Below are 17,090 nucleotides of genomic sequence, written 5' to 3'. Positions count from 1 at the left end.
AGAGGTCAATAGGATTAGGAGATACTCCAAAATGCTAATGATGTGAAACACAAGAGTATGAATACAGTTATGCAAACATTCAGGGGGAGTTGGCAGAGGTGAAAAAAGCAGTAATGGGATGAAGACTGCAGCAAACCTCCACTCAGGCATTGTTGGGGTTCCGGGAGGACTTGGAGTTTACATGAGTTACAAAAATGTTAATTAAACTGAGGAGCCAATACCAGCTCCTAAGGCACAGGGATAGGAGCATGATGCTACAGAAACTAAATAATGAAGCAAAGAGATAACCCCAGAAAGAATGCAGAATGGACACAGAAATGAACAGGTGAGAGGGAAGGAGTTGGTTACTGCTCAAGGCTATAGGATTATGAAATGGCACCTTTACTGTACATGAAACTAGATCATTCTAAGGAACAAGTTGCTTACCTTCGGTAATGCATTATCTGGTAAAGACTATAGCTCAAATTCCTTACCTTTGAATTTCCCAGGCGTCAGGCTGGATCTGGAAACTTCTTTTGAGCAATACCCTTTGTGCGTGCCGTCGGGGGGCTCCATTCGGATCCACGTGTCATCGGTAGTCGGTTAGAACGTTGTGGTACCTATATAGGTGCCACCCAGGTGCGTGGACGTCAATACTTTTTGTTTTTTCTATGCCAGAAGCGCAGAGCCACAAAGTAACTGACGTAGTAGTGTGCAAAACTAAGCCCCCGGAAAGGGGAGTACACCTAGCTCTACAACATTAGTCCGCAAAGTGAGGAGGCTTGAGTGGGGCTGTAAGGAATCTGCAGCTAGATAGGCTCTAGTAACTTGCTCATCTGATAGTGACTTCTAGCTGCCTTTGAATTAGATACACAAGCCATACCCTCCCGGTGGTGGATTTCGTACCAATACCTCAAACTAGGAAGCCCTGCAGGACCGAACGGGCAAAATGCCCTTCTCTGCGGAACTCACTGTCCAAGCAATAGTGCATGCCAAACGTGTGCAAAGTTGCCGACGTTGCTGCCCGACAGATGGCCCGGACTGAGACAGCATGAGCCATGGCCGTAGTAGCGGCCTTCCCACTGCTTCTTTGCCAGGTTATAGCAGATCTTGATGCAAAGAACGACCCAGCGAGAGATGGTCCTTTCATGCACTGCCCATCTTTTCTTAGCTTCTACGAACCCCACAAAGAGTTGGCCGTCCAACCGGAACTCTTTTATTCAGTCAAAGTAGAATGACAACACTCTTTTTGGGTCCAGTGAGTGGAGAAGCTCCTGCTCTTTAGAGGGATGCGAGGAGCAAAGAAGGTATGCATCTTGATGGATTGACCCAAATGGAATGCGGTCACAACCTTTGGTTGTTGTTCTTGTACCAGCTAGACACGTATTTTCATATACCTGTCCACAGACGCCATGTGCGGTTCAAGGTAGCGCACAAGCATTTACTGTTTGCTGTGCTCCACTTCAGCTTCACCAGTGCCCCTTAGGTGTTCACTAAAGTAGTGATGATGGTTGTTGCCCATATTCAGAGGTCCCGGATACCAATATTCCATACCTCGACAACTGGATGTTTAAGGCGGGTTCACCGCAGTCAGTCATGGACAACCTCTGACTGAGAACCTCTTGACATTGTTGGGATTCACTATCATTGAGCCAAAGTCCCAGCTGACTCCTTCACAGAGGCTTCCATTCATTTGAGTAATCTTGGACACAGTGGAGTTCAGGGCCTTCCCTCTGCCTCAACTAGTCCAGGATATCTGGGAAATGCCAATATTTCACGCTAATTCCTGGATCACAATGAGGCTTCTTAGCCTCTTCCATCCTCCTAGTCGGCTACGCCAGGTGGCACATTTGGTGGTTCTGCAATGGAATTTGAAGTCTCAATGGGCCCAGCATCAAGGCAATCTGAGGGACACTATTTAGGTCTCAGAGTAGTGAGTATGTAAGGAATCTACAGCTAGATTGTGTTGCTACCAGATAGTGCGTTACTGAATGTATGGAACTTGTTCATCTGCTAGAGACTTTTAGTTGAAGATTCCTTACATTTGAATAGATACCCATGCCATACTTTCTGGCAGTAGGCTACTGGCAGATTATTAGACTAGAAAGTCCTAAAGGACCAGAAAGGGTGAAATGCCTGTCCTTGCCCTCAGGATAGTCCAGGCAGTAGTGTTTAGCAAACGTGTGCAGTGTAGTCCACATTGCAGCATGGCAAATATCCAGAACAGGAACTCCACAAGCTAGCGCCGTGGACGCAGCCTTTCCCCTGGCAGAATGGGCCCGTTAGCTCTCGGGAGGCTGCTTCCTTCCCAGGGTGTAGCTGATCTTCATAAAGTTAACGAACCAGCGTGAAATGGTTATTTTCTACATTGCCCGCCCTTTTGTTTTCTCTTACATAACCCACAAAGAGTTGGTTATCCACCCAAAACTCTTTTGTGCGGTCAAGGTAGAACAATAACACTCTTTTTGGGTCCAGACGATGGAGACGCTCCTCTTCCATAGAGGAATGAGGAGGAGCAAAAAAGGTGGGCAGGGAGACCGACTGACCCAGATGGACTGAGGTCACCACTTTAGAAAGGAATGAGACTCAGTGTGAATCACCACTTTATCCGGGAACATCATGAGATAGGGAGCTTTGAAAGATCAACCCTGTAGCTCACTCACCCTCCTGGCAGATGAAATAGCCACTAGGCTTGATGGTATGCAACCCGACGGGACAATTATGAAGCAGCTCAAAGGTAGTGCACATGAGAAATGTGAGAACTATGTTGTGATCTCATTGGACCATAATGAAGAGCGTAGGAAGAAACATATGTACAAACCATTTCAGGAACCTATTTACTATAGGGGACTTAAATAATGAGGGTTGGTTGGGCAGCTGCAGTAACGCGGACAGAGCAGAAAGATAGCTCTTGAAAGTGCCTAGAGCAGAGCCCTGCTGGGCAAGGGTAAGAATTAAAAGAAGAATATCAGAAAGAGAGGAAGAAAGAGGGTCAACAGACTTTTCATACAATATTTTACAAATGTTTGCCAACGGCAGGTGTATATCACCTTGGTGGAGGGCCGTCTTGCCACCAAGATTACCTTACAGACTTCGGGGGGGGGGGGGGGGGGGGGGAAGGTCGAAAGCTATCAACTGTCGCTGCTCAATCTCCTTCAAGTAGGCAGAAAGCCAACAGGTTCGAGCGGATGATCCTCTTCTGCTGCGAGAAAAGATCCTCCTGAAGGGGCAGCCTTATAGGAGAATCGATGATCATTTGAAGAAGCTTCTGGGAAACCAGACTCTCCGTGCCCAGTCCGGAGCAACAAGAATGACTTGGAGCCGGTAGTTCTTTATCTTCTTGAGATTTTGGGCAGAAGTGGTATGGGCGGATAGGCGTACAGAAGGCCTGAGGTCCACTTGTGATTAAAAGCGTCACCGAGCGCTAGCCGCCTTGGAAACTCCAGCGTGCCATATCGCTGACATTGCATGTTTTCTTTAGAGGCGAACAGATCTAACCGAGGCTTTCTCCACTGTTGAAAGACCTTGTGCCACCTCAGAGTGGAGACTACATTCATGATCCGCTAGGTATCGACGGCTGAGTTCACCCTCCCTGCTGTTCAGAGAACCTGCCAGGTGTTGAATCACCAGTTATGCCCTGCTGTTCCACCCATGTCGAGAGATGCAGGGCCTCCTTACAAAGGGTCCACGACCCCACACCGCCCTGCTTGTAGCAGCACCACATGCAGGCATGTTGTCCGTGAACACTTGTACCAACTTTCCCTCAACAGAGGAAATAAATGCCTCCAATGCTAGTCAGATGGCCCAAAGCTCCAACAAATTGATATGGAGCCCTGACTCCACCGGAGACCAGAGTCCTCTCATCTTAACCTCTCCCAGATGGCCACCCGATCCCAGAAGGTATACATCTGTACCAACTGTGACAGCCAGTTGGGGAAGGTAGAGGGGACTACCTCCGACCCAATCGTAGTTTGGTAGCCACCACTGCAAGTCTTTTGCAGTTCCCTCAGAGACCTGGACCCTATTAGAGAGATTTCGCTGATTCAGAGCCCACTGGAACATCAGGTTGCACTGCAGAGAAAGCAGACAACATCTGGCGTGATTTGCTAACAGAATGCAGGAGGCCAGGGGTCAATCTTCTCTGGATCAAAACTAACTGGCACGAAAAGAACTGACGTCCGTTTGCCTGGGTGGCACCCAGTGCTTAATTTGTAAAATATTAAGTGCAGGTGCTAATTTTTTTTAAGGAGGCCACACCCACTTTTGAGGCACCACCCACTTTCTCCATAGGCTCCACCCACTTCCTTTCTTGGTTCCACCCACATCCACAAGCCTCAAAACATCAGAGTAACCTTCTCACATCTTGAGTTGTGCAAGACGCTGAAGACCTGGCTCTTCACATAAGCACCTCCGGGACCTCACACCTACACAGCTGCCCAAGTGCCTGAATACTCTCTCGGGTGATTAGTGTGATACACACATCAATATATCATAACATAATGTAACATATGGCCTATGAAAACAACTTAAAAGTGAACTCAAATTAGAGAATGTGTGCAATTCTCAAAGTGCAGCTTTAGGAAAGGTCATTAGAGGACATGAGGCAGCTTTGCAAACTAAAGAGAATGTGCATGTACTGTGCTGTTTAAAAGAAAGGAAGGGGTGAAGGAAGGAATACATTAAAGAAGGCAGCAACAAATGCAGGCAGAAAGGGGAGTACCGGCGAGGGGAAATATATGAGTAATGGATGAAAGAAGGATGAAATAAGAATGTGAAAGGAAGAAATAAAGGAATGGAGAGAAAGGAAGTGAATGGTGCGTGATGGATGAATAGAAAGAAGGGAAAGGAGCAAGATAAGCATAAGGAAGGGTTGATAAGAAGGGAAGAAATTAAAGAAGAGGTGAAGGAAGGAAGAGGAAAAAATAAAGCAAGGAAAGAATGGAGGAAAATGGATTAAATGCACCAAGGGATGAAGGATGGGGAATGAATGAGGGTGTAAGGAAACAAGAACGGAATGAGGGTGTAAGGAAGCAAGAAGCAAGAGGGGAAATGGGAGGAATGGCTGGAGGTGCTGAGGGAGAGAAAAAAGGAAGGAAAGAAATGCGGTCAGGGGAATGGATACGAGTATGAGGTGTACTGGGTCAAGGAGTGACAGTCTAGGATTTGTAAATAATGCAAGCCGTTTTAAAGAACACCCTCAGTTTCAAGGTAGGCTGCCTTGCTTCATTAAGGCAGGCAAGATATGCTCCTGTCTATGCAGTTTACAGATTACCCTCACTGCGTGTACATCATTGTCACAAAAGTCACATAGAAATACCGCCTCATGACATGTCCATAATAGCCAATCAGAGCCTGACAGCAGTAGAGGTGGGAGATCCTTTTTCGGATTTCCTTTTTCTCTCCTGTTTCTCCCTTTTCTTTGGGTGGGATCATTCCAGATATTCATTGTTTGCTTATTTTCGTTAATGGAACTATCAATGTATGCTCTTGGGCTCTGCGTAGCCCGTCATGACGCATTCTTGTTTTGAGCACAAGCTTCAATAAAAAAAGATTTAAACCTAAAAAATAATTTTTCTAATTACTTGTTCTAAATTTGAACCGGCCTAACATTTCACTCATATAGACCGACTATACATTGCATAAAAGGAACTACAGAATAATGCATCGAATCTCTAGGAACCAACGTGTGCCAAACACGGTGTGCAAGGCTTTAACCAAGGAGCTGCATCGCCATGCACATTTTATAGTGCCTCTACCGAACATAGCCAACCTCAGGAGCACCACCTTTTGTCGTCTATAAAGGGATATATATTTTATTGCTAGACATTCCCACTCATTGAACTCCCAGTAATCATGGTAAAGCATCAGCAGAGATTACCATATATAAACATCAGCAACCAGCATACCTCAGGATATCTGATATCTCTCGCCCAAGGCCCACATCACAAACACTAACCTCAATCCACCTCTGGACCTGATTTTATCCACCCTCCTACAACTCAAAGACGAGCTCCGCACCATCAAAGAACTTCTTTACACACCCTCCAGACAACATCGACCCACAACGACCACCACCGTATCCAACAAACGACACACTCTCCCCACAGTCCCTCGCACTCAACTCTCTCCGCACTGGCCCACTATCCCCGCCCGCAACAACACCCACCGCCCCCGGCGTGCCCTTAACTCCCTGTCGGACCACGACTTATGCACCCTCCTCCGCTCTTTTAGCCCAGGTCCGGTAAAACACATAACTCCCACACACCTCCCCATACCCACAATTCTCACAAATCCCCTTAGGCACCCAACTCTAAGCAACAGAGTTTCTGTCCCACACAACCTCAGAAAAGTCCCCCTATCTCTAGAACACTCGACCTCCCTTCTCACCCCCAGACTCAAATGCATCCTTCTCAACTGCAGATCGGCCCAGAGACACTCCTCCGACATTGCAGATCTCGTCACATCAATGGATCTTGACCTAACCATTTTGACTGAAACGTGGCTAACTGAAGCCTCCACGCCTATTATGGACATACTAGTTCCCCCCAATTACCATATCATCAGACTCGACAGGACCGGCAAGACGGGCGGGGGAATCGCATGCATTTTTAGGAGCAATCTCTCCATTACCAAAGTCACCTCCCCCTCCCTCACTTCCTGTGAACTCTTCTGCCTCGATATCTCCAGCGAGGGCAAACCAGTATGTGCTCTACATCTCATCTATCACCCGCCTGGGGACAACCTCATCTTCACCCAACAACTCATGGACACTATTACTTCCAACGCTGGTCGGCAGATCACTCAAATCTACCTGGGTGACTTTAATCTCCACTGGAACGATCAGAAAGATGCAGTGGTGAATAGTCTCAAAACTTTCCTTAATGCGCTTGACCTCACCCAAATATGCAACAGCCCAACACATGATAAAGGTTCGATACTCGATCTCATCATCGCCAAAGAGGACTCTACCCAACTGGGGGCAATCCAACCTTGTGATTGGTCAGATCACTACATCATCACCTTCTTTATCAATGAAAAAGTCAAACCTTCCCCGGCTCAACCCACCAAATCCAAGATCTGGAAAAGGGACATGAAGAATCTAAACCCCAACTCCCTACCTCCCCACACCTACAGGCTCCTCCTTCCCCCTGCTGACGTCTCTGATGTTCAATCACTGACCGACCTCTACCTCGACTCTATGAACTCAATCAACGAAGCCGCCCCACTGCAACTAAAGAGAGTCTCCACCAAGAGCTCGAACCCTTGGTATGACGGCAGACTTAATGAAGACAGGCATGCTATGCGATCGGCAGAGCGCACTTGGAGAGCTGACCCCTCATCACTACATCGCAAAACGCTTAAGAACAAGAGAAATGCCTACTTTAGGAAAATCAAGCGTGCAAAATCTGACTTCTTTAGCCTCCAGCTTGACCAAGCGAAAAACCGATCAAGAAAATTGTTCGAACTAGTCAAAAGTCAAACAAAGCCGCAACCCTTACAATCAAACAACACAACAAGCGATATCCCACACAGTGAAGACTTTTCTGCTTTCTTCAAGCTAAAGACCGACAACATAAGAATTGATCTCCTCAATGATGTAAGCCAAAACCCTGGCCACATCAGAATGTCTAACACTCAGCCTAAGAATAGCGCATCATGGACGTCCTTCGACACCTACTCTGAAGAAGCAATACACAGACTGCTCGGCACCTTGAAGCCCTCTAATCACCTCACAGACCCCCTACCTGCTAATGCTTTAAAAGACTTCACCCCCATGCTCCTTCCACTCTGGACCAAAATCATTAACAGTTCCCTTCAACAAGGTCTCATCCCTGACTCTCTCAAGGTGGGGCAAGTCACGCCCATACTCAAGAAACCTACAGCTGACCCGTCTGACCTAAACAATTACCGTCCCATCACAAACATCCCCACCTTGGCCAAACTGCTGGAAAAATGTGTACAACTCCAACTAACAAAACTCATTGATAAGTTTGACCTCCTCAACCCTCATCAATCAGGCTTCCGAGCGAAACACAGCACGGAAATGGCCATGACTCACATAATTGATGACGCCCTCCAAATTCTTGATCGCAATGATTCATGCCTCCTCATCCTTCTCGACCTTTCATCAGCATTTGACACGGTCAAACATGAGAACCTCCTGGAGCTGCTAAACACTAGAATGGGCTTATCCGGGACTGTTCTCAAATGGTTCACTTCCTTCCTACATAACCGGTCTCAGAAGTTCTAGATCAACAATGTGCTGTCCTCGCCTGTGCCAGTAGACCTAGGCGTTCCACAAGGATCCTCCCTTTCACCCACACTGTTCAACCTCATCATGGAACCACTTGCCACCTTGCTCCAAGCATCCAATGTACACTTCCATATGTATGCTGATGACACAACTATACCTAAAGGTACAATCCCCGGAAGATATCAAACTCCTGAACTACACTCTTATAAAGACCCAATCGTGGTTGGCCGACAATCACCTCAAACTAAATGCTCTGACAACTGAGTTCCTACTGATATCACCCCCTGCGAAAATTACCACCACCCAAATCTGGCTCAATCACCTAACAGCATTCAATGTCCGGCCCACCATCGTGGATTCTGCGAAATCCTTAGGTATCACAATTGACGCAAAGCTCAACATGCAACAGCACATTAGCAAAGCAACGAAAGGAGCTAATTTCCAAATCAACACATTGAGGAAACTTAAACCCTTCCTCCCAGCCAAAGACTTCCAAAATGCTGTACAAGCCCTCGTCATCCCCCGCATAGACTATGGAATTGTGACACTCAGTGGACTCCCTCTAGCAACAACTGCACCCCTAAGAGCCTCCTTGAACGCTGCCGCGAGACTCATTACTGGCTCAAGAAAACACTCTCATATATCCCCTGACCTGAAATCCCTGAAATGGCTGCCCTTTGAAGCCAGAATACAGCTGAAAATTGCTGTTATGACGCACTTGGCCGTACACCACAAGGCACCCAACTACCTCACACAAAAGGTGACTATATCAGGAGGTTCGAGATCCAACAGAAGTACAAAAAATCTACTCCTGAAACCCCGCAGATTCCGGTAGGAAAAAACTTACAAACGCTCCTTCTCAGGAATGGCACCGAGAATCTGGAACGCACTCCCTCCTGAAACCAGGCTTATCTCCTCCACGGCCTTCTTCAAGAAAGAGGTGAAAGCCATCCTTATGGCTAAGTTCACCTGAACTTTATTGTTGTTGATCAGAGACTCCGCACCGCTATGGTATCACTGGCTACCTGATTGTCTAATGTCAAATAATACCATATTCTTCCTGATTGCGATCCTCTTATTCTTCTTGTTTGTCATAATTCTATTATGATTAGTCGATCCTATTATGCTACTCACTAGCTACCTATTATTAGACTATTCACGTTAGCTTGCTGAAACTCGATGTCCCTACCCCTTGTTCTCTGTAACTTTTAGATATTGTCATAAGCCATCCCTTTAGCCTAAGCTCTCCTGATTTCTATTGTAGTTGGATCAAAGACTCTGTATCGTCTTATATTATCGTTTACCTGATTGTTTATTGATATTTTCTCATTGATATTTTCTCAGCACATGACTGCTATCCGATCATGATATTGAACTTTATACTGCACCCAATATTATGTTGCGTCACCCTCCTGCTATCCTCACCCTTGTTTCTGTGAAGCGCTCCGATATCTGTAAAGATCTTGTTCGCGCTATATAAAACTCTGAATAAATAAATAAATAAATCTGTTAGCGCCTCTAGTTATAGGTGGAAAGCTATGACCGGGGTCTGACCATCCTGTGGCACGTTCATGCCAGATGACCAACAAATCGCCAAAGCAAGGATTTCATTTTGGAAACTCAGCAGTTTTAACTAATGTTATGTTATCATCCATTGCTAAATAGGGCTTCAGGACATCACATAACGTTTTTAACTACCATGTTGTGCACTTTTACCCGATGCATTTTCTCCTGTGAATGGTGCTCTCCTGTGCACCCGTTTACAGTGAAAGTCTTGTCTGAGAATCCATGTGAGCAAGTTTTTCCGGCAGTTCCTGCTAAGGTCGGATGTTGTCATGCTGAAAGCAGGAAAGTGCATCAACTCGAACGGTTCGATTAGTCTAGTCAGGGCCACTGGAAATACGCGGCAGGAGAGGGCCAAATTATGTGGCAGAGTTGAGAATGTTACGTGCTAATGAAAGGATAATTATGCGTCATGGACCTCATGGAAATGATGGAATGTAGTCTAATATCAAAGGAGACAGGTAGCAGCTATTAGAGCCCCAAAAAGTGTACGTAGATGTCACGAGAGACAGACAGCAGCAGTACCAAATGATGTGCATATGTGTCCTAGGAGACTGGCAGGGTCATTCACGCATGACGTTTGCACTACTGTTCTAGGAGACAGATTGTAGCTTAGCTTATATACATGATACATGAGTGTGCGGGGAAGTGATGCGAATGGAGGCTGGTTGGGAAGTGCTCTTCTCTGGACAGATGTTTGACTAACGTCTATACACTCGTGCCTTTTAAGAGCTCGACCTACCTCTCACTCACAGTCTCTCCTCCTTTTTTTCACCAGCCAGCCATCTCTCTCTCTTTTTTTCTCTCTCTCTCCCCCGCGGTCTCCCCCTTATTCCATTATTTCTCCCTCTCCGTCTTCCCATTTCTCCTCTACTCTCCATTGCCCCCTCTCTATCTCAAGAGAGCTCCCTGCTCCTCCTCCCCACTCTCACGCTTTTATCTCATCTCTCTTCTCTTCCACGCTCTTTATTTCTCGCTCCCTTTATAGTGTCACTTCCCATCTCCATTTAGTTTGTGACGGTTTGAACCATCCTTGCCCCCACTCCTTCCTCTCTCTTCGTGTTCACATCTGCTCTGGCGCATTTCTTCTTGGCGGGCTGGTGTTTGCGCTGCTCGGACCGGCTCGGACACGTTTCACTTATCAAACGCCGTCATGGCGCGTGCTCGGGCTGAAAATCCGGTCTCTTCCTCGTGCTCTCGCGGGAAACTTTCAAGTTCCCGGGTTGCTGCCTTGCTTCTCCGCTCGCTGCTCAAATCCCACGTTTTATTCATCTGAACAGACTGAGTCGCTTCACAGCTCCAGCCGCTGAAATATTCAGTTGGGCGAGCCTGTTTCAAAGGCAGAGTTCATTTGAAATACCAGGAAGCAACAGAACTTACAGAAGAGCATGATTTTGAATACTTACCGGACCATCTGCCGGAGCAGGAGGAGAAAAATCCTATAGACCCGGCCTGGTGAAATACGGGCCAGTGCTGAGCACCGGCACAAATTAAACACGCACCTATATAGGTGACGTCGATATCACATCCGGCGCCGACGTGGCCACGCGGAGTCAAACTAAGCCACCCAATGGCGCACAGGGGTAATGCTTACGCAAATGTTTCTGGATCCAGTCTGACACCTGGGAAATTCAAAGCTAAGGAATCTGCAGGTAGAAGTCTCTATCGGATTAATGGTTTACAATGGTAATTTCAGTCGCAATCATGAAAAAGATACCAACTCCCAAGTTGAGGTGGTAATTGATTCGCAAAGAAGAATGGGTCTCCTTTGGACCCCTTTATACATTTTTGTACAATTTTCAGGGAAGTGTAGTAGCTTTCAATAGACCACTGTTAACTCTCACTGAAATTCCACCCCTCCCCCCACCCCCCAACCCCCCAACAAAAAGATTTTTCAAAAGCAAGCCTGCTTCTTTTCAGGAAAGTTGTTTTAAAAAAAATCTTTATTTAAAACCTATCACAGACAGAGGTCTGCTAAACCTTACAGTCCACAATGCCTGTAATTTTGCCCAATTACAGTGAGTCGCAATTTGTGACCTATCTCAAGAATATTAATGAGATAGATGGGACTCAAATCAACCTATGGCATTTTAAGAACGGACACATTTCACTTACCAATAGGTAATTGTTCTCTTCTGAAAATATCTAATATATTTGTTGTTTTGGGAAAGTCTTTAAGATGAACATAGAGGGAGATCAGTTGAATAGTGAAGCAAATAAAACATTTACAAAATGCAGTAAGAAATGGTGACTCATCTAGAGAGTATTCAAAATCTTTGAATGGGGATGAAAGAAAGAAGAGCCAGAGTACAAAGGAGTAAAAAGACAACACTGGAAAGTTCATTGGAGAAGGGTACACACACAAATAGCTGAGAGAACAAACTCACTATCATCTTTGATGCAGAACTTCTGCCAGTTGATAGTGCGCTGGGAGGCAATCTCTGCACAGGCTTTCAGGTGCTCCATCTGAAATATAAAAAGCTGTGAGTGGCAGTTTCTGCATCATGACCAGACCAATCATGCATTAAAGTGTAACGGCCTAGCACTTCATCAGTCTTGAGAATTAAAACTAAGCCCTTGAAACAGACATAGCAAAAAGTTACTTACCTCTGTTGAGACACTTTCTGGTGGATACACTATCTACCTGCAGATTGCTCATTTTTAGACTGTACCAGGCACTAGACTGGAACCAAAAACTTCTCATGTTTCTCAAGATGGGGAAGGAGGGTTAGGTAGACAAGAAAGCATACCGAAGGCAAGTAACTTTCTTTTCTATGAATACCTTTATCTGCAGATTCCTGACTTTCTTACCAAACTGAAAATCAGTAGCCCTCATGGAGGTGGGACACGAAGGGATGGTTAAAAGAAGAGTCTTGGAGGACAAAACGGCAATCCTGTGACAGTTCTGCCATCTAGGAAGTAGTGCTTCACAAAAGTATGAAGGGACACCCATGTAGCTAGCCTAGAGATTTCAGCCACAGGAGCTCTTCTAACTGATGCATTGGTAGAAGATTTGGCTCTGGTTCATTGGGCCTTTATTCCTTCATGAGGATCTTTTCAGGCTTTCCTTGCTAAAGGATATCATATCCTAATGCAAAAGAGGGTCCCCACTTACAGGTTTCTATTTTGGACATCTTTTCCTTTCATGTTGCATGCATACCCTATAAAGTTCTGTTGTATGAGTTACTTACCTTCGGTAACAATGTATCTGGTAGAGACGATTCCAGACACAGATTCCATAACGTAGAATTATCCCCAGGCGTGAGACTGGATCCGGAAAACTTTTTGCCATAGCATCCATGCGCGCCGGGAGGACAGCATCATGTGACTCCGCCCTGACGTCGTCCGCGTTCGTGACGTCAGCGAGGATACATAAGTCCCACCCCAGCGCGCCTACGTCAGTTTTCTTCGGAGAACTTTTCCACGCCTCAATGCGGAGCCATCACAAACAAAACTGTGAGAATACTGGAACAGTGTACGAAAAAACCAGCTAAACAGAAAGGAAAGAAACAAATGGTGAGGAACGGCACCATCCAGAGTAGTGCCAGGTACTATGGCACCAAAAGTCATGGATGAAAGAACAGAGCACAGCTACTGGAAAGCAAGCCTGCAACAAATATGACAGCCTCCCCGGGGGCAGAAAGCATGTGAAAAATTGCACAGCAGACTAAGAAGTCTGCAGTCACTGCCCGGAACAGAGAAGGGCACCAAGGTCAGAACAGAAGAGCAACGACCATTCAGCTCCAGACACCAGCAAGAAGAGACATCTCTCAAAAGAGCTAAGGGTAGAGACCCGGCCAAGGGACTCAACCCTAAGGACTGCAAAGGAGCCAGAAGTGCAAGCAATGAAAGGAAGAAGGGCACAAGCAAAGCCCACACTGGAGACCAGGGTGCAGAGGCGCAGAAGTACTCATGAAACCATCAACCAATCACCAGAAAGGAAGAAATGGAGCAAACAACAAGACGAGCATCCCCCTAGGGAGGGAGTAAGAAAAGGCACTCGCAGGAGACAACCACTCGGAGGCAGGCGGGTGCAGAAGAACAAGGAAGGATCCTCGCAGAACGGGGAGGAAGGGCGGGTTGTGAAGGAATCTGCGGCTAGAATCACCTCTACCAGATACATCGTTACCGAAGGTAAGTAACTCGTACATCTGATAGAGACTACTAGCCGTAGATTCCTTTACGTAGAATAGATACCCTAGCCATACCAAAGGGGAAGGAGGGTCTGCGAGAGGACTTCCCCAGCCTGAGCAACACAGGGCCCCAATAGGGGATGAGTCGCAGGGGCAGGGAGAATAGCCCAGTCCACCCCCCCTCCCTCCAAGCAGAAGAGACCTCGCCATCTTGGAGGAACGAGGGACACCGACTCCACAGGGGATGGGTTATGAAGACAAGAGGTAGCCCAGCCCCCACCAAGCAGGAGGAAGCATGGACAAGGTAAAAAGGGGCTAGTGCACCCCAAGCCCAGTCAAGGTACTAGAGACCCCCGCCAGAAGCCTCAGAGGTACAGGAAGCGCAGAGGAGTACCGGGGAAGAGAACCACCCCAAGACTCCAAGGAGAAGAGGTAGAAACGAAGACAAAGGCCTCCGCCGGAAACACATACAGTGAAGAGGGCAGCCGAACCCATCACATCTTGAAGCAAACTGTCAAGACAGAACGGCGTACGAGTTACTTACCTTCGGTAACGATGTATCTGGTAGAGACGATTCTAGCCGCAGATTCCTTCACGTAGAATTATCCTAAGGCATGAGACTGGATCCGGAAACTTTTTTGCCACAGCAACCCTGCACGCATGGGGGGCGGGGCGATATCACACGACTCCGCCCAGGCGTCGAAAGCATACGTGATGTCAGCGAGGTCACATAAGACCCGCTCCAGCGCGCCTACGTCAGTTTTCTTCGGAGAACATTTCCGCATCACGATGCGGAACCACCAGATGAACTGTGGGAGCATGGGAACAGTGTGCGAAGAGCAGAAAAATTGGAACGAAAAGGTGACTAACAACACCACAAGAGTAGTGGCAACACCGCAGAAACTAAAGGCAGGGAAAGAAGAAAGAGCAAGCAGAGCCCTGCGCCACCACCCTGCCAGCATAAAGACAGCCTAAAGACAGCCTCCCAACCCTGTGCCCTCAGAGACATGAAACATGCGTAAAAGTCATGGTATACATAGTAAACCACCATCCCCAACCTGAACAACGATGGGGACCAGGTCTAAGACTGACACGGAAAAGAACCTCCAAGACACCCCAATATAGAGGGCAACACTCCCAAGGGACAACGGCAACACATGGCCAGGCGACCCACGTCAGAGGATAGCAAAGGAAGGAATGAGGGGGGGAGGGAGTGTAGGGATAGAAGCAATCCCCCCTAGACCTGGAGGAGCCAGAGCAGCAGGGCATCAAGGCACCGCAACACCATCCTCCCAAGAGCCAAGGAGGAATGAACCGCCCCCAGACGGAGCTGCCTGTCCAGTACAAGGAAGGCACTCACAGGAGACACAGACGAAAGGACCCCACCAGCCAATACCGACCAGAGGCCTTACAGGGGACCAGAACTCTGGACCAGGGAGAAACTCGCCCCTGCCAGGCAATGGAAACCCCCACAAGCAGAACCCACCAACCCATGGGAGGTAGGAGGTAGAGAAGAAGAATAAGAAGCTGGAGGAGAAGGCAGAAGAGTCCCGCACACTCACTATCGAGGAACCAAGGGCAAAGAAGGCGAGCTCACTCAAGACGGAGAGCAACCTGCCAGATAGGACCGAGCCAGAAGCAAAAGCCGCCAGAAGCAAGAGGAGCAGCCCGAGGCCCCCGGAAGGCAGAGTAGGCAGCGCCTGGCAAAGGATAACACCTGAGCATCCCAGACCTCAGGACAGGAGTTGGGAGAGGAAAAGGATCCCGGGCACACCACTACCAGCGGCCGTGCAGATGACCTCAAGCAGCCAGGGCAACCACACAGCGCCATGGAGAACGGGCACCCGAAGGCGACTAGAACCCCCAGCAAGGCACAAGCCATATAACAGCTGCCACTCCCCCCAAGGGTACGGTAAGTCTCAAACTATGAGAATACTCTTTGGAAGAACTTCCACAGCAGAGGAAACAACAAAAGAGTCACAGGGGAAAGAAAAACCCCACAATGGGCTTGACAAGCAGCCCACCCAAGCAGAAGGCCAAATCTCATGCCAAGTCTGTGTAATAACACACACAGAACTAAGAAAAGGGCCGTCCAGCAGCCAACAATGCCAAAGTCCTGAGAGGACGCAATGGCTAGAAAAACACACTCCACAGCCAGACCATACGGCCTAAGAAGGCCCAGAAGCAGCGCACCTCACGAGTCACTGAGGAGGGGATGGCATACGATAAGGTGGAGGAGGAGGAGGAGGAGGAGGAGGAGGAGGGGGGAGCCCCGCCAAGAGTCTTTGGATGGCGGAGTCGGCCGGGGCATCGAACAACACAGTACCGTTAAATGGCAGTTCAATGGGACGCTCCCGGATATTCTCAGTAAATACTCCGTCCCGAAGCCAAGCATGGCGACGGAGAGCGACTGAAGAAACCATAGCCCGGCCCAGCACCTCTGAGATGTCCAGAGCAGAGCGGAGAATAAACGCCGCAAGCTCCCGGACATCCGATGCATGATGCCGCAAGTCCACCTGACCAGGCTCCCGGGACGCTGCAGAACTCAGTGACTCTGCAGAGTCCCACAAACAAGAAGAAGCCCTAGCCAGAACACACAAGGTGTTAAGGGCCCGCAGGGCAGCGCTGGTCGAGGCAAACATGTTGCATCCCCAAGAGTCCAGCCAGCGGGCCTCCCGGGACGGCAGAGTCAACAACGGCAGCAGGGAGGGAAAAGAGGTCCGTAAAAGAGGGCTGGCAGCCGAGGGGTGAAGGGACAGACGCTTTGGGTCACGAGGTGCCGGTGCAGAAGATGCTGAGGCACCGGGTCCCCTGAGGCAGGACGCCTCCAAGCCTCGGTCAAAGCAGAAAGAAGGGAACCTTCAAAGCAGAGTAAGATTTCCCGCCCACCAGAGCCCTGGTGGAGGATCACCAAGAGGTGGTCACGTGGACACCGCGTGATCGAAGGCCGCACCTGCCTCCGTAGGACCCTGCGGCGGAGAAAGCAGCTCCTCTGAGGGCGACGGCTGCAAACTAAGGCGGCCGTCCCAGAGGGCAAGCGGGAAAGGTAGGGGTCAGACCTGGAAGCAAGGGGGAACCGAAGAATGAGGGACCTGCCGCTCATCCGACGAACACCTCTGCCTCATGAAGGGCGGGGAGCCGCCCTTCGACGCCGGTGAAAA

At 48.3% G+C, this 17,090-nt stretch overlaps 1 protein-coding gene across 11 annotated transcripts in view; it reads right to left on the bottom strand.

Moving 5' to 3' along the window:
- Positions 1-17,090, bottom strand: part of UBR4 (ubiquitin protein ligase E3 component n-recognin 4) — a 2,329,353-nt gene that overhangs the window by 489,704 nt on the left and 1,822,559 nt on the right. For all 11 annotated transcript variants that reach the window (XM_078642504.1, XM_078642505.1, XM_078642507.1 and 8 more), the window contains one exon: positions 12,184-12,262. In XM_078642504.1, the coding sequence (XP_078498630.1) occupies positions 12,184-12,262 (79 nt within the window). The remainder of the gene's footprint in view (positions 1-12,183; positions 12,263-17,090) is intronic.

This window comes from Lissotriton helveticus, chromosome 5_1 (assembly GCF_964261635.1).
Source record: "Lissotriton helveticus chromosome 5_1, aLisHel1.1, whole genome shotgun sequence".
Taxonomy (NCBI): domain Eukaryota; kingdom Metazoa; phylum Chordata; class Amphibia; order Caudata; family Salamandridae; genus Lissotriton; species Lissotriton helveticus.
The sequence above is the reverse complement of the archived record's forward strand: the minus strand, read 5'-3'. Positions and strand labels throughout refer to the sequence as shown.